The sequence below is a fragment of the Natator depressus genome, chromosome 1 (assembly GCF_965152275.1).
Source record: "Natator depressus isolate rNatDep1 chromosome 1, rNatDep2.hap1, whole genome shotgun sequence".
NCBI classification, from domain to species: Eukaryota; Metazoa; Chordata; order Testudines; family Cheloniidae; genus Natator; species Natator depressus.
In genome coordinates, this window is record NC_134234.1 from 205,856,951 (window position 1) to 205,880,521 (window position 23,571).

The following is a 23,571-nucleotide window of genomic DNA, read 5'->3' on the forward strand; positions in this document are numbered from 1 at the left end:
CTTGCTAAGCTCTTAATTTCTATAGTATCCTTGAGACAGTGCATTCTGCCGGTTGATTTATCAGGTTTCAGTTTGTTGCCTTTCCAATTTCATTGACTGTCCTCTTGTGTTATTTGAATAGATAAAAAGGAGTGGTCAAAATACCCTCTCTTCACAATACCATTCTTTTTTTATATACCTCTATCATGTCCCTTATTAGTCTCACTATACTAAATAGAACAATATTATGCCCCAAGTCACACTGGCGTACATCTGGAGTAAGATCACTAAAGTCAACTGAGTTACTTTGGATTAACAGTAGTGTAACAATAGAGCTTGGCCTCCAAAGTTTTCACTCATCACATAGAAACTTCTCCAGGCCCCATATCATTTTTGTTGGCCGAATCGATTGCCTTTATTTACTTATATCTTTGATGAGATGGAGTGACAGGAAATGAACACAGTATTGCAGACGATGGTGCCCTGTGATTTATATGATGACATTATTATAAGGGAAGTTGGTAGTGACCCATCCACCGTTTTACAATTCCTAACACTTTCTATTATAAAGGATTCTTGCCATAATTTCTTTGAGGAAATTCTCATCCCTCCATTGTTTGTAACAGCCTTTGATATTTGGCAGGGAAATGTCCTCAGGATACAGAAAGAAAATTTCTTATGAAAATTCCATTAAACTTTTGCTGAGAAATGTCAAAAGAATAGAATGTGATTTCTCTTCTCTCCAATGCATTCTTCAAAGCAGTTGCAGCTGCCCTGCACGGGTGTGATGAAGAACAGAGTTGGGCTGGGCTCCCCTGCCCCAGACCCAGCACATGGCCTTAATATGCCCCCTCTGAGAGTACTTCATAGTGCAAGAGCTCCCCCAACTCCCACGGTGGGAGAGAGCTAGAGATAAGGGCTGGGCCAGGCCAGACGCTCTCGCACTGACCGCAGCACCTGGACCTAGAGGTTCATTCCCCACTCTGGGATAACAGCCTCCTCCTGCCGTCAGCTAATTCAAATGGTAACAGTTTGTGCTGCAATCCAGAAGACTCAGGATTGAAACCCTAATACTTATTGGGGAGGTTGTTACCTTGCACATAGGAGAATTTATTTTAACCTTTTTCCTTTAAAACACCCAGGAAATTAAATAAAAAAAATGTTAAATGAACATTATTTAGGTTGCAATGTCAAGCACTTAAAAGTAAGGAAATGCTAAATTTATGGTTGCTCAAAGAACTTTGTTCTACCCCCTTTTGCCCATGCATTATGATACAGTATTTAAATACGTAATCACAAGCTATTTTTTCCATAGGATGGATCATTCAGTTCACAGGATGGATGGATGAGGTGCACAAGCAACCATAAATCTGGCATTTCACAAGTTCTGAGTACTTGAATTTAAAAAAGAAATATTCTTTTACTGTAGCTTTTTTATGTAATAGTTTTTAAAATATTATCTATCCCCTTTCTTATATAACCTGACATTTTATTTGCTTTTTTAACTGCTGCTGCACATTGAGCAGATTCATTGAGTTGTCCAGATTCATTGTTCTGTCTTGAGTTGCTACTCTTAATTTAGAACCCACTAAGGTCAATGAGTATTTGAAATTACTTCTTCCAGCATGCATTACTTGCATTTGTCAGCAGTGAATTTCATCTGCCACTATGTTGCCTATTCCCACTGCAGTTTCTCACAATCTTTTCTAGCCTTAACAATCTTGAATTATTTTGTATCACCTATAAATTTGGCACCCATCGTACACCCTTTTTCCAAGGGAGTTTAAATATATTAAACAATGCTAATCCTGATCCCTGGGGTCAGCATCCACTTTTGCCATGATGAAAATTTGACCATCTATCTGTATTCTTTGTTTTCTGTCTCTTAGCTAGTTTCTAATCCATGACAATAATTTAAGTAGTCATGTGGAGAGATACAGCTTTCTCAATAGCTCATCTGTGAGAAACTTTGAGAAAGGCTTTTTGAAAGTCCATTTCTCCTTTATTCACAATTTTACTGACACACTCAAAGAGCTCAATGATAAGAGAAGCATAACTTTCTTTTACAGAAGCTGTTTTGGTTTGTCTGTGTCTTATCAAGGAGACCTAGGTATTTTCGGTCTGCCCAGTGGTCGCTTGTGGTCTCTGGGGATCCAGTCACTGATGTGGGTTATCCACCTATTGTCTTGCTTGTGGACTACATGATACGCCCATTTTTGCTTTGTGTCATACATTGCCTGCACTACATCGGTCACCTCTGTACGCCTTCTGATCTCCTCATTCGGCATATGATCATGGAGCGATGTCTTACACATTTGCTTTTCCATTGCTCTCTGGGTGACAGCGAATTTTTCTTCCTCCAGTTTTGTCATTGACCAGCTCTCTGCTCCATATATCATTGCTGGCAGAACAGTGGAGTTAAACAGTTCTTTCTTTTTCTTCATGGGCAGTTCATCATCCGTTAGAGACGTCTTTATTTTGTTGACACTTGCCCACCCCGCCTTTTGCCTCCTACTGCATTCCCCTTTGAATAATTTGTCTCTGCTCAGCTCCTGACCCAGATAAATATATTTGTCAACCTCCTCGATTTCTTTGCCATTTACAGTGATGATTCCTTCTGCACAAAGTTCATTCTGCATCCACTTCGACTACATCACCCCATGCAAAAATGGACAAACACAAAAAAGTGGGGTGGGACATCAGAAGTGAAAACGTCAGAGTCTTATAACCACATTGAAGGGGATGTCAAAAGTAAAAAGTTGAGGGGACACAAATTCAAATGAGAAGATAAAAACTGAACTAGTGTGAGTGCAACCTCTTTGTGGCTGGAGTAGGAAAGCTTTTTTATTTCTTGTGTCTCTTGCTGGCAATATAGCTTATATATTGTAGCTGATGGCATGTGGGGATAAACTCAAGACATCTTCACTCTAGAGAAAACTTTCACTAAAATGAACCACAAACACAAAGAAATCAAGAATAAAAGCAGCAGACTGATCCTCAGCTCCCCAGGCTGTGCGAAGGCTTGCCCTTTAAAGTCAAACATCTAAAAGAATTTTATCACTGATTTTTTTAATGAAGTTAAATATAATGATGCTCAAGAATGCTTATGCAATATTACTTCAGCATATTTTTCCCTTCCTTTGATTTGGATGAATTTTGTGTAAATGAAACTTAACCAGGAATGGAGCTCTAGATTCACCCAAAGACGGAAACAGCGGCGAGCACATTGCAAGCTGTAGTACAGTGATTTGCAAATACCCTCAGCCTTGACCTTGAAGTACCATCTATACTGTACTGTCAATAAGAACAGACCCAGTTTCCAGGTTGCTGGTACTATTTGAAAATTCCCTTGACTGGATCAGTTGATTGTGCTTTATTAAGTGTGTCAGTTCTCTGATGCAAACTATCATTCAGGATAGCCAAAACTCTACAAAAAGAAAAGGAGTACTTGTGGCACCTTAGAGACTAACCAATTTATTTGAGCATAAGCTTTCGTGAGCTACAGCTCACTTCATCGGATGCATACTGCGGAAAGTGTAGAAGATCTTTTTATACACGCAAAGCATGAAAAAATACCTCCCCCTACCCCACTCTCCTGCTGGTAATACCTTATCTAAAGTGATCACTCTCCTTACAATGTGTATGATAATCAAGTTGGGCCATTTCCAGCACAAATCCAGGTTTTCTCACCCCTTCCCCCCCACATACAAACCCACTCTCCTGCTGGTAATAGCTTATCTAACGTGACCACTCTCCTTACAATGTGTATGATAATCAAGGTGGGCCATTTCCAGCACAAATCCAGGGTTTAACAAGAACGTCTGGGGGAGAGGGGGGTCGGAAAAAAGAAGGGGAATTAGGTTACCTTGCATAATGACTTAGCCACTCCCATTTGCAAATTGGATACAATTAACTTAGGCTTGAATAGAGACTGGGAGTGGCTAAGTCATTATGCAAGGTAACCTATTTCCCCTTGTTTTTTCCGACCCCCCCCTCCTCAGATGTTCTTGTTAAACCCTGGATTTGTGCTGGAAATGGCCCACCTTGATTATCATACACATTGTAAGGAGAGTGGTCACTTTAGATAAGCTATTAGTAGCAGGAGAGTGGGTTTGTGTGTGTGTGGGGGGGAGAAAACCTGGATTTGTGCTGGAAATGGCCCAACTTGATTATCATACACATTGTAAGGAGAGTGATCACTTTAGATAAGCTATTACCAGCAGGAGAGTGGGGTGGGGGGAGGTATTTTTTCATGCTTTGTGTGTATAAAAAGATCTTCTACACTTTCCACAGTATGCATCCGATGAAGTGAGCTGTAGCTCACGAAAGCTCATGCTCAAATAAATTGGTTAGTCTCTAAGGTGCCACAAGTCCTCCTTTTCTTTTTGCGAATACAGACTAACACGGCTGTTACTCTGAAACCTGTCAAAACTATACAGACCACCATAATCTTAACAAATCAATTATAACTGCAAATGAAATGCAAACCAGAGGCTCAGTTACATAATAGTTGTATGAAGTGCTGGTTGTGGGGCCCATGCACACATTTCTGCACCATCTCTAAGGCTTGGTCTTTTAATACTGAGGGGACAGAGTTCAGGGAATACACAACAGGGATTATGTAACTTCTGGTTGCCAGGGGTGTTTGCTATAAATAGAGGCAGCATACCCTTATCAATGAGAGACCCGGGGTAATGGAAAGGGCTAGCTTTATTTGGACTATCCTGGTTGATAAATGTGTCCATCGGTGTTCAATGATATAATTGAGAGCTACTGAGTTCCAATGCCTCAAAGTCTTCAAGTTTAATTTAATAGCCTTTAACATTTCACTGTCTTCATTTTCAAACTGATTCACAATTTCACCAAACTGCTGGAACTGCTGTACTATCTGCACCTGTTTGTGAACTTGTACAGTCAGCAAAAATGCACCAGTGTTCATTTTAGCCAGAGGCAGGAGAGCACTGGTATGACAAATGGGATTTCTGAACCATGGAAAACAGCAATTCACCAGTGTGACTTCAAATTGTAATGATTTCACACACTAATTTATGTTTCAAGAGGGTGAGGCTGATCATCTGAATGATCTGCACACAAAACTATATTTAGAAAACAAGTCAGGGATAGACATAGAAGACCAAACATAAAAGTCTTAAGGTCTGATTCTACATTCACTTACACTGGCGCATAAATCAGGAGTAACTCCAGTTAAGTCAAGAAAGTTACGCTGGCATAAAAATGATGTGAGTTAGGGCCTGGCTACACTTGCAGATGTAGAGTGCTGTGAGTTAAACCCGCCCTTTGTACAGCGCAGTAGGGAAAGCCCTGCAGTCTGTCCACACTGACAGCTGCAAGCGCACTGGCGTGGCCCCATTTGCGACACTTGCAGGGCATTGGGAGTGGTGCATTGTGGGCAGCTATCCTACAGAGCACCTCTTCCCATTCTGGCACTGTGGCTTGTGGGAAGGAGGCGGGGGTGCGGGGCATTCTGGGTCCTGTCCCAACGCCCCGTGATGCATCGGTTCGCATCTCAGCAATCCCTGTGCTTCGGTCCACATTTGGTGCCATCTTTCAACGTTTTTTGTACTGTGTGCTCTGTCTTCTCTTTTGGTCTGCGGGAATGGAGCCCAAACTGCTGAGGAGTATGCTGATGAATCTCACCAGCACGTCACGTTTGGCAGTCGACTAATTCCTTATGATCCAAAGTGACAGTGACGGCTCTGATGATGATATCGACTCAAGTAACGCATATGACATGAGTTTGCTTGTGGCATTCACGGACATGCCCACCACTGTGGAACGCTGCTTTTGGGCTCGGGAAACAGGCACTGAGTGGTGGGATCACATCGTCATGCAAGTCTGGGATGATGAGCAGTGGCTGCAGAACTTTCGGAGGAGAAAAGCCACTTTCATGGGACTGTGTGATGAGCTCGCCCCCACCCTGCAGCGCAAGGACACGAGATTGAGAGCTGCCCTGACGGTGGAGAAGCGGGTGGCTACAGCAATCTGGAAGCTGGCAACTCCAGACAGCTACAGATCGGTCGCTAACCAGTTTGGAGTGGGAAAGTCGACCGTTGGAATCGTGTTGATGCAAGTGTGCAGGGCCATTAATCGCATCCTGCTCTGAAGAACCGTGACTCTGGGTAACGTACATGACATTGTGGATGGATTTGCACAAATGGGTTTCCCTAACTGCAGGGGGCGATAGATGGCATGCATATTCCAATTCTGGCACCAGCCCACCTAGCCTTCGAGTACGTTAATCGGAAGGGGTATTTCTCTATGGTTCTCCAGGCGCTTGTGGATCACCGTGGGCGTTCCATTGACATTAACGCAGGCTGGCCCGGAAAGGTGCATGATGCACGCATCTTTCAGAACACTCGCCTGTTCAGGAAGCTGCAAGCCGGGACTTTTTTCCCAGACCAGAAGATCACCGTAGGAGAAGACGAAATGCCCATTGGGATCCTTGGAGACCCCGCTTACCTTTTAATGCCGTGGCTCATGAAATCCTACACAGGGAGCCTTGACAGCAGCAAGGAGCGGTTCAACAACAGGCTGAGCCAGTGGAGAATGACTGTGGAGTGTGCTTTTGGCCGTTTAAAGGGCTGCTGGCGCTCTCTGTATGGGAAGCTGGACCTGGCCGATGACAGCATCCCGACGGTTATATCCGCATGCTGTATCCTCCATAACATTTGTGAAGGGAAGGGTGAATGATTCACTCAGGCATGGAACTTGGAGGTTCAACACCTGTAGGCTGAATTTGAACAGCCAGAGAGCACAGCTATTAGAGGGGCCCAGCGCGGGGCTGCAAGGATTAGGGATGCCTTGAGGGAGCAATCTGAGGCTGAAAGCCACCAGTAGTATCTGGTGCCCTGCACGGGAGTGAAGTGCAGTGGTTCCAATGTTAGTAGGAATCTGTGTTTGCTACACTGACTTGTAGTGCCTGTTTCTTTCTTGGGCTAAGGTATCTTTTACTTTATGCAATAATAAAGAATGTTTTCAAAGCCAAAAAATCCATTGAAAAGAAAATTCATTTATTGAAAAGAAACACAACTGCTTGGGAAACAGAAAGGGCAAGGGGGTGGGGTGGGGAATGGTACAATCACAGATTTGTGTATGTCCTGTTCTCATACTCAGCATTCCTGTCTGGAGTGCTGTGCAATGAGCGCTGCACTTCAGGATGGCTATACTGCATGGTGATGGGGGTTGAGTGCAGTGGGTAAGGGTCGTCGTTTTCAGGGCTGGGTGTTGAAGCTACAGGTGTTGGAGATAAGAACCTGGATGTTGGAGAAAGTGGGTTGGAGGTGACCTGGGGGCACCAGGGAAAGAGGCTGGGGACAAGGGCTGCAGGGGGGGGGGTCAGGCACGGTAGTGTTCCACCTGCATGGCTACGAGCGCTTGGATAGAGTCCGCTTGGTGCTCGCTTATCAGCCGATCCGTGCTTTGCTGCCGGAGGTCCTCATTCTGCTGGTGGATCCTCCTTTCACTGTCCTGCACTTTTTGATTTTCATTACTTGAATGCTGCATTACTTCATGCAACATGTCTTCCTTGTTTCTACGTGGCCTCTTTCTGGTTCTTTGGAGTCTTTCAGCCGGTGATAACACGGACGGCTGAGATCTCAAGGTTGCATCTGTAATGGCAAAATGCAACACTTAACAGAGGCAGCATTGTTCACACCAGAAAGAGCAATGATTCCCCCATACTTAAGGGCAAGCACAGTCTACACAATAGCATAATTTGCCCATCCCAAAGTGAGCCCACATAACCCACGGGAGCCCCCAAATGGTGAGTAAGCACAGGGTCAAGCGTAACTGATTGTTTCACGGCTGTACTGTCCTCTGGTTTTCTGTGTCTTCGGGAGAGCCAACAGCGGCAGGGGGTCCCTATACTGAACACTGTCCCCACATTTTCCACAGGAGTTCATCCTGGAAGGTATCTCGCTGCTGAGGGTGACCTGGGAAGCAAGGGAGGGTCTTCTACTGCAATGCGGATTCTGCCCTGGCCCATATGCAGCTTGCCTGTGTGCAGCAATGGTTCCCCCGCCCCTCACGGCACAGTGGCGCAGACAAATTAGCCTGAGACAAGGACGACAGTGGCTCTCCCGAGAAACCTGCGCAAGCGCATTGCCCAAGTTCTGGATGAGACCTTTGAAGAGATCACTGAGGCTGATTACCGCAATGTGACAGAGCACATCAACACCCTATTCCGCATCTAGGCATGCATGCAGCCCTAACCCTCCTCGCCCCAAGAGCCTGCACCGAATAACTTCCTTCCCAAAATAAAAGCCGCTTACCGGGAACCAGCTCTGGTGTTTGTCCTTCCCCAAGCACCGGCCGCCACAACTGGCTACCTTCCTCCTGGCTTGAGAACAGCTCCTGGCTGCATGCATCTAGGGATTCCGGGGTGTCTTCTTCCGCCTCAGCACCCTTGCTCCCACTTTGCTCCTCCTCTTCCTTCTCCTGCCTTGTTGAACTGGGATCTGAAGTGTTCATGGTGGTACTCGGAATGGAGGTGGGGTCGCCCCCAAGTATCGCGTCCAGCTCTTTGTAGAAACGAAAGGTTGCAGGGGCAGCACCGGAGTGTCCGTTTGCCTCGCGCGCTTTGTGGTAGGCATTCCACAGCTCCTTCACTTTAACCCTGCACTGCAGTGCGTCCTGGTCATGGCCCCTTTCCATCATGTCCCTTGATATCTGCCCAAAGGTATCATAATTCCTATGTCTGGAGCGCAGCTGGGACTGGACAGCTTCCTTCCCGCAAGCACTGATGAGGTCCAGCACCTCGCCATTGCTCCATACTGGGGCTCGCTTGGCGCGTGGAGGCATGGTCACCTGGAAAGATTTGCTGAGAGCACTCCACGCCTGGCTGAGCAAACAGGAAGGGGATTTTCAAAATTTCCAGAGAATTTAAAGGGCGGGTCTGACGGTTGGTCACCTGAGGGAAGGGCAGTAGAGTTCAAAGTGATGACCAGAGTGGCTAGAACAGGCATTGTGGGACACTTCTGGAGGCTGATCAGAGCACACGAACAGATCAGGGCGTTCACACTGGCGCCGCGGCGCTCCAGCGGGGGCGGACAAAATGTTAGTCCACTCGTCGAAGTGGAGTACCAGGAGCGCTCTAGCTGCGGAGTCAGAGTGCTCTACATGCCTTGCCAGTGTGGATGGGGAGTGAGCTAGGGCTCCTGGAACTCCTTTAATGCGCTGAAACCCGCAAGTGTAGCCAAGCCCATAAAGGAGGATCAGGTTCATGTGTTCAAGACAAATCTCTTGAATAATCTGACCACCTCTCTTTCCTGTGTATTTCTACTGTGCAGGGTTCTGTTAAACTAAAATAATTAAATTGATAATATCTCTTACTTGTTCTGTCGTATGACTCATGACATGTATGTGCAATCTCAGCTCCAAGTTGCAAATAATGTCCAGCCTTATCATCTCTGGAACCGTCTGCTCCAAGTGCAAACATTCCCCCAGCAAAACAGGTGAGGTGGCCCATCTTTCTCTCAAGGTGCCCATTCTTCCATTCCCCAATGTATGTCAGACCTCCGTTAGACTTTCTGATAAGATGTCTTTCTATGGCCTGCAAGGAGATTGGGATAATCTTTAAATATTGGAAACAGTCAAGATTCTATCTATTTTTACTCTGCTTTAAACACTATATATTTCTGACCACAGAAATTAACGTCACTTTCAAAACAACAATATTTTTTTCCCTTCTTACCACATTTATCTATGAACACTCTAAAAACACATTCAACATGGCAAACACAAAAATTAACCATAATATAATTCTATGGTTAAGAAATCAAGCATGTAAAGGTAATGAAATTCCAAAAAATCAAGATTTCAACAATATTAACTCAGCCACATCTGAAGTACAATTTACATCTGATACATTTTATAACAGACATCTGGAGGTATTGAACCCAGGACCTCTTCATTTAAAACCATATGTCTCTACTATTGAAAATAAAGGCTTATGACCCATTAACCAGCAGCAGTAGCAGCCTCAGAAACGTCTTTATGGGCACCAGCCACTAGAGCAGGACAAAGACCCACACTGTGTTAATGTGGGTTACGTGGTATTTTTAGTGTTTGTACTTAATTTCCCTGGTTATTTAAGATACTTGAGCTTTTATTATAGTTGATTTATTAAAACCAGAACCCCATATTTTCTGTAATTTTGTGACTGCAGAATCCCCCCTTTTCCACTGAATTGTTCTCCAAATTCTCTACTTTAATTAAATAAAATTGTTCCAGCCCTTCTGGTTGCAGAAAAACCTCAAACCGGCAAACTGTGTGTAACTGATGTAATAGTATCTTCCTGAGTCCAAAACCAGGCAGAAACAATAGCTTCTGAGAGATGTGAACAGCCCATTCGTCTCAACTTGGGCCTCACATACTTCAGGATTTTGCGACCACAAAATCTGTCTTTTTCCCAAGATGCTATAGAAGTCAGCACTTTGGCAGTGGAATTTTCTATTTTGCTGCAACCTGCCACCAAACATTTAGCTTTTTGTATTCCTGCTCTGCCAGAATCTACTTGTAGCTGCCTTTTGCTCTCCAACTTTTGCCACAAGTGGGAGTAGACTCAATTATAAAGCAGGTTTCAGACTAACAGCCGTGTTAGTCTGTATTCGTAAAAAGAAAAAAGAAAAGGAGTACTTGTGGCACCTTAGAGACTAACCAGTTTATTTGAGCATGAGCTTTCGTGAGCTACAGCTCACTTCATCGGATGCATAGCATATTGTGGAAACTGCAGAAGACATTATATACACACAGAGACCATGAAACAAAACTTCCTCCCACCCCACTGTCCTGCTCCTAACAGCTTATCTAAAGTGATCATCAAGGAGGGTTTTACTCTCCTGCTGGTAATAGCCCATCCCTCTTTGAAACCTCTCTTTATAATGCGCATGATAATCAAGGTGGGTCATTTCCAGCACTAATCCAGGTTTTCTCACCCCCCCCCCCCACACACACCCCCCTCTTCACTCTCCTGCTGGTAATAGCCCATCCCTCTTTGAAACCTCTCTTTATAATGCGCATGATAATCAAGGTGGGTCATTTCCAGCACTAATCCAGGTTTTCTCACAACCACCACCCCCCCCCCACACACACCCCTCTTCACTCTCCTGCTGGTAATAGCCCATCCCTCTTTGAAACCTCTCTTTATAATGCGCATGATAATCAAGGTGGGTCATTTCCAGCACTAATCCAGGTTTTCTCACCACCCCCCCCCCCCCACACCCCCCTCTTTCACTCTCCTGCTGGTAATAGCCCATCCCTCTTTGAAACCTCTCTTTATAATGCGCATGATAATCAAGGTGGGTCATTTCCAGCACTAATCCAGGTTTTCTCACCACCACCTCCCACACACACACACACCCCTCTTTCACTCTCCTGCTGGTAATAGCCCATCCCTCTTTGAAACCTCTCTTTATAATGCGCATGATAATCAAGGTGGGTCATTTCCAGCACTAATCCAGGTTTTCTCACCACCACCACCACCCCCCCACACACACACCCCCCTCTTTCACTCTCCTGCTGGCTATTACCAGCAGGAGAGTGAGTTTGTATGTGTGTCTGTGGGGGGGGGGGAAGGGTGAGAAAACCTGGATTTGTGCTGGAAATGGCCCTCCTTGATGATCACTTTAGATAAGCTGTTACGAGCAGGACAGTGGGGTGGGAGGAAGTTTTGTTTCATGGTCTCTGTGTGTATATAATGTCTTCTGCAGTTTCCACAATATGCTATGCATCCGATGAAGTGAGCTGTAGCTCACGAAAGCTCATGCTCAAATAAACTGGTTAGTCTCTAAGGTGCCACAAGTACTCCTTTTCTTTTTTCTTTTTAATTATAAAGCACATTCCCTATGCTGTTCCATGGAGCCAGGCAGCAGAGGTCAAGGAGCCAGAGCTGGAGTCCAGCTTGTACCAGAAACCCAGATATGTAGGCTGGTGGATTAGGCTGCCTGGAGAACAGTTCAACAGCCTCGAGAGCTGAGAAGGTGAGCCAAGGAAGTCAATTACAAGCTCTCCCCTTCCCTAACAAAAATGTGTTTGTCTGTCTGGAAAGCATTACAAGAGCTGAGTTTGGCAACCTGGAGAGCAAAGCAAAAGAACCCAACCTCAATAATAACAGTCAAAAATATCAACAAATTTTACACAAGTGACTATTTCAATTTTGAGCCATATTGATGTTTGTATGGGGGTGGGGAGATGGGAATCAAGGGTATTTCATGGTAGTTGAATAAATCAGCATTTTGGTAGAATTTAGCACTTGTTGCTGTTACCTCTGTTCCCCTAAAAAACCAACCCAGGGTCACACTTGTATTAGTTTTATTACAATGCCGCTGTTAGGTCAGACAGAAAAGGGAAGGAGCTTATTTATCCACTGCATTCATATTCACATTTACCGCATTCATACCCCCATGTACCCACACACTTACACGGGCGGAGAGTTACTGGAGACAGCATGGGAAGCCAAGAAGCCGAAGCGTGGTAGATCTGGTGTGTCCGTCTGTGGTCATGGATCTGGGCTGATGAGCAGGTCAAGGAGCAGCAGCTTGTGTGCATGGCTGCTTCCTTTTATTTTGGAACTGGGCACTCCTGTCACGTACACTGAGTTTTTCTTTTGTGTCCGTCACCGAGAAGCAGTCCCAGTCCCTGTTCCTTTCATGCATCTTTACAGCCACTCCGTGATTGCCTTCTCAGGGCAGATTATATCAGCCACACCTGTCTCCTGTCTCCAGGCTCTTTTCTCCTTGCAGTTCCTCTCCGCCCAATCCCCCATACACTCTCTCGTTCACACCCTCTTATCTTCCACACACACAATCCCTTGTTCACCCACTCTGATTGCGTGATGGGATATTACAAAGCTTGGCAGTTCATACAAGTGGTAACTTGAAAAGGTTACAGAGCTTGCAAAGATTACAAAACTTAAAAGGCTGTGCTAGCAGTAACTGAAGTTACCAGTATAAGAGGGGAAGCCGTGTTAGTCTGGATCTGTGAAAGTGGCAAAGAGTCCTGTGGCACTTTATAGACTAGCAGACGTATTAGAGCATAAGCAACCAGCACAACTGGTTGCTGAGCTCTGTAGCTTTATCCTCACACATAATTATTTCAAATTTGGTGACAATATGCACCTCCAGAGCAGTGGCACCGCTATGGTCACCCGCATGGCCCCACAATATGCCAACATTTTTATGGCTGACCTGGAACAACGCTTCCTCAGCTCTCGTCCACTAACGCCCTTTCTCTACCTACATTACATTGATGACATCTTCATCATCTGGACCCATGGGAAAGAAACCCTGGAAGAATTCAACCACTATTTCAACAGCTTCGACCCCACCATCAACCTCAGCACGGCAGGTCCACTTCGTAGACACCACAGTGCAAGTAAGTGACGGTCACGTTAACACCACCCTATACCGAAAACCCACCGACCGCTGTGCCTACCTTCATGCTTCCAGCTTCCATCCCGGACACACCACATGATCCACTGTCTACAGCCAAGTGCTGAGGTATAACTGCATTTGCTCCAACCCCTCAGACAGAGACCAACACCAACAAGATCTTCGCCAAGCATTCTCAAAACTACAATACCCGTACGAGGAAATAAGAAAACAGATCAACAGAGCCAGATGTGTACCCAGAAGCCTCCTGCTGCGAGACAAGCCCAAGAAAGAAACCAACAGAACTCCACTGGCCATCACATACAGTTCTCAGCTAAAACCTCTCCAATGCATCATCAGTGATCTACAACCCATCCTGGACAACGATCCCTCACTTTCACAGGCCTTGGGAGGCAGGCCAGTCCTCGTCCACAGACAACCCGCCAACCTGAAGCATATTCTCACCAGCAACGACACACCGCACCATAGTAACTCTGACTCAGGAACCAATCCATGCAACAAACCTCGATGCCAGCTCTGCCCACATATCTACACCAGTGACACCATCACAGGACCTAACCAGATCAGCCACACCATCACCGGTTCATTCACCTGCACGTCCACCAATGTAATATACGCCATCATGTGCCAGCAATGCCCCTCTGCTATGTACATTGGACAGTCCCTACATAAAAGGATAAATGGACACAAATCAGATATTAGAAATGGCAATATACAAAAACCTGTAGGAGGAGAACACTTCAATCTCCCTGGACACACAATAGCAGATTTAAAGGTAGCCAGCCTGCAGCAAAAAAACTTCAGGACCAGACTTCAAAGAGAAACTGCTGAGTTTCAATTCATTTGCAAATTTGACACCATCAGCTCAGGATTAAACAAAGACTGTGATGGCTAGCCAACGACAAAAGCAGTTTCTCCTCCCTTGGTGTTCACACCTCAACTGCTAGAAGAGGGCCTCATCCTCCCTGATCAAACTAACCTCGTTATCCCTAGCCTGATTCTTGCTTGCATATTTATACCTGCCTCTGGAAATTTCCATTACATGCATCTGAAGAAGTGGGTATTCAACCACGCAAGCTTATGCTCCAATACGTCTGTTAGTCTATAAGGTGCCACAGGACTCTTTGCCACTGAAGTTACAAAGTCTGCAACAAGGTTGCAGAACTTAATGATACAAGTTACAGATCTTACAATCGCATTTGAGCGGAGGCTTTACTTAACAGTTGCCATGGAATTTGTTCCCATTCTGTTGTGAAGTACATGATATGCTGATGAAGGTATTTAAATACTGGGGGTTGACATCTGCAGAATAGATTCTGTTCTCTTTTCTTTCTTCATAATCTCTGCAAGGAGAAGGGTGTCGCAGCCAGACACAAGTGGAAATGTAAAGGTGGCAATGGTGCTCTCTTCTCCACCCAGTGAGAGTTAGGGGAGTGAAGTATGGGTGACCTCAAAGTTAAGCTCAGTTAAAGACTAAAGTCTACTCAAAGGTTAAGGCCTAACCTAAACCACTTAAAGAGTTTAAAGTAGTTTAAGGACCAGATTGTCAGAAGTCCTTATGGTCATGCCTCATCTGCTGTCTGTGTGACTGTGCAAGTGCCCTTTGATTTGGGAAGTAGTCCCTGAACCCTCTGTGATTTGGGAAGTAGAGGGACTGCTTGCCCCTGTTCTCCTGATTGGAAGCAGGATGACAAGAAAGTGGTACAGAGAGAGTAGAGTCATGGTACTCCCCAGTCTACACTATCCCTCAGAGCTGGGCCAAAATAAAGGGGTCAGCAATCTGTTCTGTTTTAATGATGGAGCAGATTTTGCATGTCCGATGCACAGATATTGTTCATCACAGGCAGGCCCCCTCCTCAAGGATGTGTTTCAGTATCCACAATTTACTCCTACATGATTAAGGCACCTAAGCTCTTAGCTTAGCCACAGTTTCTGAGCCATCTTTAACACTGAAATCAGCTCAGTGCTAAATATGGCCTTAAGGGCTTATTTGTTTTTAGTTCTTAAGCAGCAAATAAGAGCAGTGCCAGTTCTAATAACCCTTAGCTTCACTTTTCTCTGAGAACTCAGCTGGAGAGTTCCAGTGCACACAAGCCAACATTCTAACTTTGAAAACACAGAACTCATTTTTCTTTACCCACTCCGCCACAGGGGTGTTGTGGGGATTGGTTAATATCTGTACACAGCTTTGAAAACCTAAAATGCTACAAAAATGCTAAATATAAATTACCATCATCAGTTGGATTGTTTTTCCTTTCTCAGTGAGAACTATAAAACAAACTAAGTTTCACATTCCTTCCTCCATTCATTTTTAAGTTCTGTGAACACACACAAAAATAACTGGACTATGGAAAGAAAGTGTATTTGTACTCTACCCCTTCCACTTAAAAAATGATATGAAGAGATTTTGCTCCAATTTGCCAAAACCAAAGTTAGAAACAACACCCTTAAAGGAAGAGTTGAGAAAGTTATAAGGAACTACAAAAGAGTAGGTAGATTGGAAGCTGGAACTTGGTCTTAAAGGGTATGTCTACACTGCAGTGTAAGCCCAGGGTTAATGGGACTCAAGTCAGCGGTCCCTGGGTTTGAGAACCCAGGGCTTGTCTACAATAACTGCCAACCCTAAGTTAAGAATTTTTTAACCCAGGTCTGAAACCAGGGCTCTGGTGTCCACAATAGAATCATAGAATCATAGAATATCAGGGTTGGAAGGGACCCCAGAAGGTCATCTAGTCCAACCCCCTGCTCGAAGCAGGACCAATTCCCAGTTAAATCATCCCAGTCAGGGCTTTGTCAAGCCTGACCTTAAAAACTTCTAAGGAAGGAGATTCTACCACCTCCCTAGGTAACGCATTCCAGTGTTTCACCACCCTCTTAGTGAAAAAGTTTTTCCTAATATCCAATCTAAACCTCCCCCATTGCAACTTGAGACCATTACTCCTCGTTCTGTCATCTGCTACCATTGAGAACAGTCTAGAGCCATCCTCTTTGGAACCCCCTTTCAGGTAGTTGAAAGCAGCTATCAAATCCCCCCTCATTCTTCTCTTCCGCAGACTAAATAATCCCAGCTCCCTCAGCCTCTCTTCATAAGTCATGTGCTCTAGACCCCGAATCATTTTTGTTGCCCTTCGCTGGACTCTCTCCAATTTATCCACATCCTTCTTGTAGTGTGGGGCCCAAAACTGGACACAGTACTCCAGATGAGGCCTCACCAGTGTCGAATAGAGGGGAACGATCACATCCCTCGATCTGCTCGCTATGCCCCTACTTATACATCCCAAAATGCCATTGGCCTTCTTGGCAACAAGGGCACACTGTTGACTCATATCCAGCTTCTTGTCCACTGTCACCCCTAGGTCCTTTTCCGCAGAACTGCTGCCTAGCCATTCGGTCCCTAGTCTGTAGCGGTGCATTGGATTCTTCCATCCTAAGTGCAGGACCCTGCACTTATCCTTATTGAACCTCATCAGATTTCTTTTGGCCCAATCCTCCAATTTGTCTAGGTCCTTCTGTATCCTATCCCTCCCCTCCAGCGTATCTACCACTCCTCCCAGTTTAGTATCATCTGCAAATTTGCTGAGAGTGCAATCCACACCATCCTCCAGATCATTTATGAAGATATTGAACAAAACCGGCCCCAGGACCGACCCCTGGGGCACTCCACTTGACACCGGCTGCCAACTAGACATGGAGCCATTGATCACTACCCGTTGAGCCCGACAATCTAGCCAGCTTTCTACCCACCTTATAGTGCATTCATCTAGCCCATACTTCCTTAACTTGCTGACAAGAATACTGTGGGAGACCGTGTCAAAAGCTTTGCTAAAGTCAAGAAACAATACATCCACTGCTTTCCCTTCATCCACAGAACCAGTAATCTCATCATAAAAGGCGATTAGATTAGTCAGGCATGACCTTCCCTTGGTGAATCCATGCTGACTGTTCCTGATCACTTTCCTCTCATGTAAGTGCTTCAGGATTGATTCTTTGAGGACCTGCTCCATGATTTTTCCAGGGACTGAGGTGAGGCTGACTGGCCTGTAGTTCCCAGGATCCTCCTTCCCTTTTTTAAAGATTGGCACTACATTAGCCTTTTTCCACTCATCCGGGACTTCCCCCGTTCGCCACGAGTTTTCAAAGATAATGGCCAAGGGCTCTGCAATCACAGCTGCCAATTCCTTCAGCACTCTCGGATGTAACTCGTCCGGCCCCATGGACTTGTGCACGTCCAGCTTTTCTAAATAGTCCCTAACCACTTCTATCTCCACAGAGGGCTGGCCATCTTTTCCCCATTCTGTGATGCCCAGCGCAGCAGTCTGGGAGCTGACCTTGTTAGTGAAAACAGAGGCAAAAAAAGCATTGAGTACATTAGCTTTTTCCACATCCTCTGTCACTAGGTTGCCTCCCTCATTCAGTAAGGGGCCCACACTTTCCTTGGCTTTCTTCTTGTTGCCAACATACCTGAAGAAACCCTTCTTGTTACTCTTGACATCTCTTGCTAGCTGCAGCTCCAGGTGCGATTTGGCCCTCCTGATATCTTTCCTACATGCCCAAGCAATATTTTTATACTCTTCCCTGGTCATATGTCCAACCTTCCACTTCTTGTAAGCTTCTTTTTTATGTTTAAGATCCGCTAGGATTTCACCATTAAGCCAAGCTGGTCGCTTGCCATGTTTACTATTCTTTCGACTCATCGGGATGGTTTGTCCCTGTAACCTCAACAGGGATTCCTTGAAATACAGCCAGCTCTCCTGGACTCAGTATGCAGACCTGAGTTCAACCAACTGTATTCCACACTTCCTAGCGCCCTCCTGAAATATATCGCTTTGTTAGTGGTACAGTGTGGGAAAACTTGACCTCCCACGCAACACATTATAGGAAGTTTGAATGGCCTGCCAGAACATCCGGCTAAGTCATCAGTTTTGGTCTGTGTGCTTCCAACAATGGAAACCAGCAAAATGGAGGAGTCACCATTTCAATAACTTCTTTTGCTTGGGCTTTCGCTCCTTTTTCAGGATGCAGGCAGAGCTTCCATGAGACACTGGTGAGCAGTTTGGCAGTGTTTTCTCACCCACGAAAGGCACCTGACAGAGCTAATAACAGAGCAGGAGGAGGAGGAGGAAGACACATACATGGCACATGCTGATGCTGCTCCTGACACTCGGTATAGCTGCTGATTCCCCCTACATAGACCAGCTCTTTGGAGCAGGGCCACAAGCACAGGCTGGTGGGATCACACCATCATGCAGACCTGGGATGACTAGCAGTGGGTCCAGAGCTTTTGCATGAAGAAAGCTACATTTCTAGAGCTTTGGGAGCAGCTTGCCTTGTCCCTTCAGGGTAAAGACGCACGCATGTGGGCAGCCATGCCAGCCCGGAAGCAGCTTGCTATAACTGCCTGGAAGCTGGCTACTGCAGGCTGTCACAGGTTCATTGCCAAGCGGTCTGATGTTGGAAAGTCGACTGTGGAAGTTTCGGAAGCAATCAGGCATGTGAGGAACCCCAAGGAGGCAGGCATAAAAGATATCCCTGAAGTAAATTGCTGGCTTCAAGAGAATGGGGTTTCCCAACTGCACTGGGGCCACTGGTGGGACTCATGTGCCCACAGTTTGCCCTCCTCAAGGTGCACAAGCACATAAACCACAAAGAGTACTACTCTATCATTATGCAGGCCCCCATGGACCACAATGGCAGATTTATGAATGTCAGTGTTGGCTGCACTAGAAAAGTTCATGATGCCAAGTTTTCAACAATTGGGAGTCTATGTTCACAGAGAGCCTGGGACACTATTCCCACCACATGACATTGTCATAAACAGAGTTACTGGCCAACTGTTTTTCTGGGGGACCCCATGTACTGCCTTTGCCTTCTCTTATGAAACATACCCTGATCTCAGAGGCCCTGGCAAAAGAAGGTTTAATTACACTCTGAGCAGGTGTAGCAGAGTGGTTGAATGTGCTTTTGGCAGATTGAATTCCAGCTGGAGATGTCTGCAGACCTATTTGCATTCCAAGTGTCATCAATGCTGTCCACGTTACTGTGGTTTGCTGTGCTCTTCACAATCTTTTTGAAACCAGAGGTGGGCCATTTCCCTATGACAGCTCTAGGCTGCTGAATCGGTCATAAAGTGCACCTATCACAGCTGAAGCTGGATGCACCCAGGCAATCGAAATCATAAGTGCTTTGTGTTCCCACATTATGGACTTGCATGGGCCAACAGAACATGGAGAATAGTACCTTTATGACTGTGCTTGTTTGGTGGGGGTGAGCATTGATTGCTTGTGTGAGAAGGGGGGTTGATTGCCATGCATTGTGCTTTTGAATGACATGACTGCTTATGAAATGGGGGGAGGGGAACGGTATGTCTTGATGTAAATAACTGATATATGGATTGACATTTATAGCTGTATTGAGACATGGGTTTTGCATACAACCTCCCAGTGGTCCCTGCCCATGTGTTTACCTTTACTATTTGAAATACACATTATATTTATTGCATGATGGCAATAAAATTTATTTATAAAATAAAAACCTTTATTTTTACACGTGTATTGGAAAAGTACAACATTAAACCATTGTCTGGCAGGCCAGCTGCCATTAGCACACCAAAACACTATCAACACCAAAACTTTAAAAGTAAACAAGAACAAAGTGCATAAACAAGTGCAAACAGTTAAACTATGTATAAGACACGCTCCCCTCACTATTGTGTGTCCTCTATCCCTTCTCCTTCATTCCACATTTGCCATGCGCTTGGTGCCAGGGCAAGAAGGTAGAGGCGTCCATGGGCAGGGGTTCAGCATGAGGACTGCATGAGGTACATATGCCCTGTCCAGCTGCTCATAGGGCCAAATTTCATGGGCCACCCAGCCATGGAGTTGTCCAAGGTTTTCTGGAATGCAGGCCAGGGTACTGCAGAGAGGATTTGGGCCATGGTGCAGGTGCAGCAGGAGCCAGGACTCTTGTAGACATTAGAGACAGCAGCTGCTCAGACAGTTCTCTCTGTTGTGCTCTATCTTCCTCCCTTAATCACCCCTCCTATTCCAGGAACTGCAGAGTGAGGGCCTGCTCCTGCGCCGCTACCCTGTCCTCAAGCTGCGAAGACGGCCTGAGCCTTTTCCACTTGCCTCCTGCATGTCTTTCCTCTTGCCACAAGTCCCTTTGCCTTTGGTACTCGACTTGGTTGTTGAGCCCTGTCCAGAACTTCAATCACAAGTTCATCCCAGAAATCCTTCCTCTTGGAATGGTCTGTGAAGGTACGATGAGCCCTCTGCCATGAGGGCGAGCTGTGGAGGTTCTGACGCCTGTAGAGGTCAAGGGGCCTGCAATAGGAGAAGATACTGAGGGTTACTGTCTCAAATGTGTCAGTGCAGGAGCACAGAAACAATTGTTTTGGACTTTCCAGGACAGAAAATGTTAAATTTTGAAACTGAACTTCAGTATATTGGCAGAGGGCTGCCTGGACATAGCTGGGTTAATCCCAGTGAAAGAAGTGCTGAGAGAATGGTATATTAAAAATTAAAACTTTTTTTTTTTTAAAGTTTTTCAGTGAAATGGAGTTTGGGGGGAGGTTGGTGGCTGTGCTACATAAACCTTCCCTATCACTTCAGGCTTTGCACATTCTGGAGGCCATAACAGTTCTTGTGGCGCCCAATTGGCAAAGAGAGGTGTTATTCCAAGCTGCTGGTGGGAAACCAGGTGTGGTTGTCACTGAAGTATTCAAATGTATGCAGTGGTGCTGGAACTAAGGGGACTGGTGTGCTGCCGCACCCTCTGGCTTGAAGTAGTAATATACATGGTTTCCATTATCAGCACCCCCACTCAAAAATTGTTCCAGCATCCCTGAATGTATGATAACTGAATAGCATATCTACGAGTGGAGTGGGCTGGTGAGCTACTGAGGTGGCCCTGGAAAATGTGACTACCTATCTGGAGTTCCTACCACAGGTAAAGTCTGCAGCTATCATCACCTGGGATTGGGTCAAAATTCCTGAGGGAATCAACAGGATACGGCATTATCTTCCAAATGGCTTAGTGCCTCCCCATGGCTTCCGATACAGTCTGTTAGGACTGCATGCAAACACAAAGAACTCCATTGCCATCCCTCTTTCCTCCCCCACAGCAAATTTCTGGACTGAATTCAAAGCCCAGTCGTATTTGGGACTAATGATTTCATCACCCATAGAAAGCCTGGACTGCATTTAACAGAAATGGACTACATGTGAAAATGGACAACGTTTGAACCTCTTCCCCCAACCTTCTGCCCCGTACAGTTCAGTCTTTTCAGGCAGCTCGTTACACTGTTGGGTTGGTATCAAGCCGCGTACATACGGGAAATGTAATATAAGATTCTCATTCTAACAAACTGGAATGTACTAGCAAAACTGCATGCCTTAAATATTCTCTTTTACATGCTCGTTTTACTGTTTGTGTTTCCCGGACTCCATTTTGAATTCCACGTGGTGGGTGGAGAGTGAGGGGATGCCAAGGTGCTGGCATGCAATCCACCATTAGCAGATACATGCTGCTACCCAGGGCTTATATCTTTTGCACTGGTTCTTAGAGCAGAAATCCCTCCTGTTCCTATATTAGTAAACAGAAAAATGGAGCCAGAAACTTACCAGCCTCTAGTTAGCTTTTCCCTCTTCCATTTCTGATACCAGTCCCGTGGTTGGCTGTTCCTTTGGTGGGGGGACCAAAAAGTTCTTTCGAGCAGGGCCCCAGGATGTGCTGCAGCTGCTCCTGCACCAAAGCCTCCTCTAGGATCCATTTCGTTAGCAAAGTCTTTTTATTTGCCACATTTGGTGCCTGATTGTACCCATCGATTCCCATGCTGGCTTCTCAGGCCAGCAGGACGCCATCCCAGCTGATCAGGTCATTGTACACTGCTGGTGGCTCCATGCTTGGCGCAGTGCCCAGCACCCAGTCAAATTCATCATAAAACTGGCACGATGTCGGTGAGTTGCCAGAGATGCAGTTTTGGTCCCTGGTTTTCAGGTACTCAGTCTTGAGCCACTGAATCTGTTCTCTGCGTTAGTCATGGTCCGTTAAATTTCCAGTGCTGATGGCATTTTGCTATTTGCTGGTATGAATGGTCAAACCTGGTACTCTTACTAAAATCCACTGTATAACCAAAATCTGGCTGTGCTCCCATGACCATGAAGCAAAACACTGTGTACTGGATTTCTTCTAGTTAGCATTCATTGCAAATGCTGAAGGTTCTCCTAAGGTGGGTTTGCAACTCAATGGTCAGAATAAATAGAAAGGTTAAACGCTAAGCTGCTGCACTGGAACAAGGGGGCTGCTTCCATTTCCCTGGAGTTAACTGGTGATTTTTGGAAGAGAAAGGACAAAGGAAGCCATCCCATTGCATTGTGGGATACTGTTGGAGGACTCCAAGGACCCAAGTCTGTGGGGTGGGGGAAGGCTACGTCTACAATGTAAAATGATAGGGCTTGAACCTTGGGTCCAACCTTAACTTGGGCTTTGACCCTCTACCATCATGGGGTCCTAGGACCCTGGGTCTGAGCCCGAGTCCAAGAGATTTGTGTGTAGACAGAATGGGGGTTAGGGCTTGAGCCTGAGTCTGAGACCAGGCTTACATTGCAATGTAGATATGCCCAGAGACACAGACCACTTACAAACATATGCTGGCGTCCATGCACTAGAGATCAACTCTGATTAACTATTCTATGGATTCAATAAAACATCCAAAATGTAGTTAGAGAAAACAGTCAGCTATTCTTACTGAACATTTGTTTGCACACATATTCCTGCTATGTCTAGCAGAATTTCTGACTACAAAAATAGGCCCTGATCCTGAAAGCTGTTCCATATGGGTGGACCCCGATGCACGTTTGGACCCACCTTAACTTCCCTGTGTCTCCATGCAAGCACAGGGGTCTGCCCATATGGAATCACTGGCAAGACTGGGACCATAGGGAGTAACAATGACAGATACAGTTTTAAGTGTTTGTGGCTGACCACCATGAATAAGAAAAAGAAATGGGGTTTACATATTCACAGCCCACAGTGATAATGAAATAATTTTGATTCCAACAGTAACCTGGGAGGATGCTAAACAGCAACTGTTAAACATTTTTAAACATGCAGGACCAGTAACTTGCACCCAAAAATATCAAAAGAGGCTAAGGAGCTGAGATGCTCTCTGAACTACAGATGT

The 23,571-nt window shown here is 45.6% G+C and overlaps 1 protein-coding gene across 1 annotated transcript in view; it reads right to left on the bottom strand.

Annotated features, from left to right (window-relative positions):
* Nucleotides 1-23,571, bottom strand: part of MAN1A2 (mannosidase alpha class 1A member 2) — a 307,541-nt gene that overhangs the window by 19,726 nt on the left and 264,244 nt on the right. Inside the window, exon 10 of the mRNA XM_074975205.1 lies at nt 9,331-9,550. Within this exon, the coding sequence (XP_074831306.1) occupies nt 9,331-9,550 (220 nt within the window). The remainder of the gene's footprint in view (nt 1-9,330; nt 9,551-23,571) is intronic.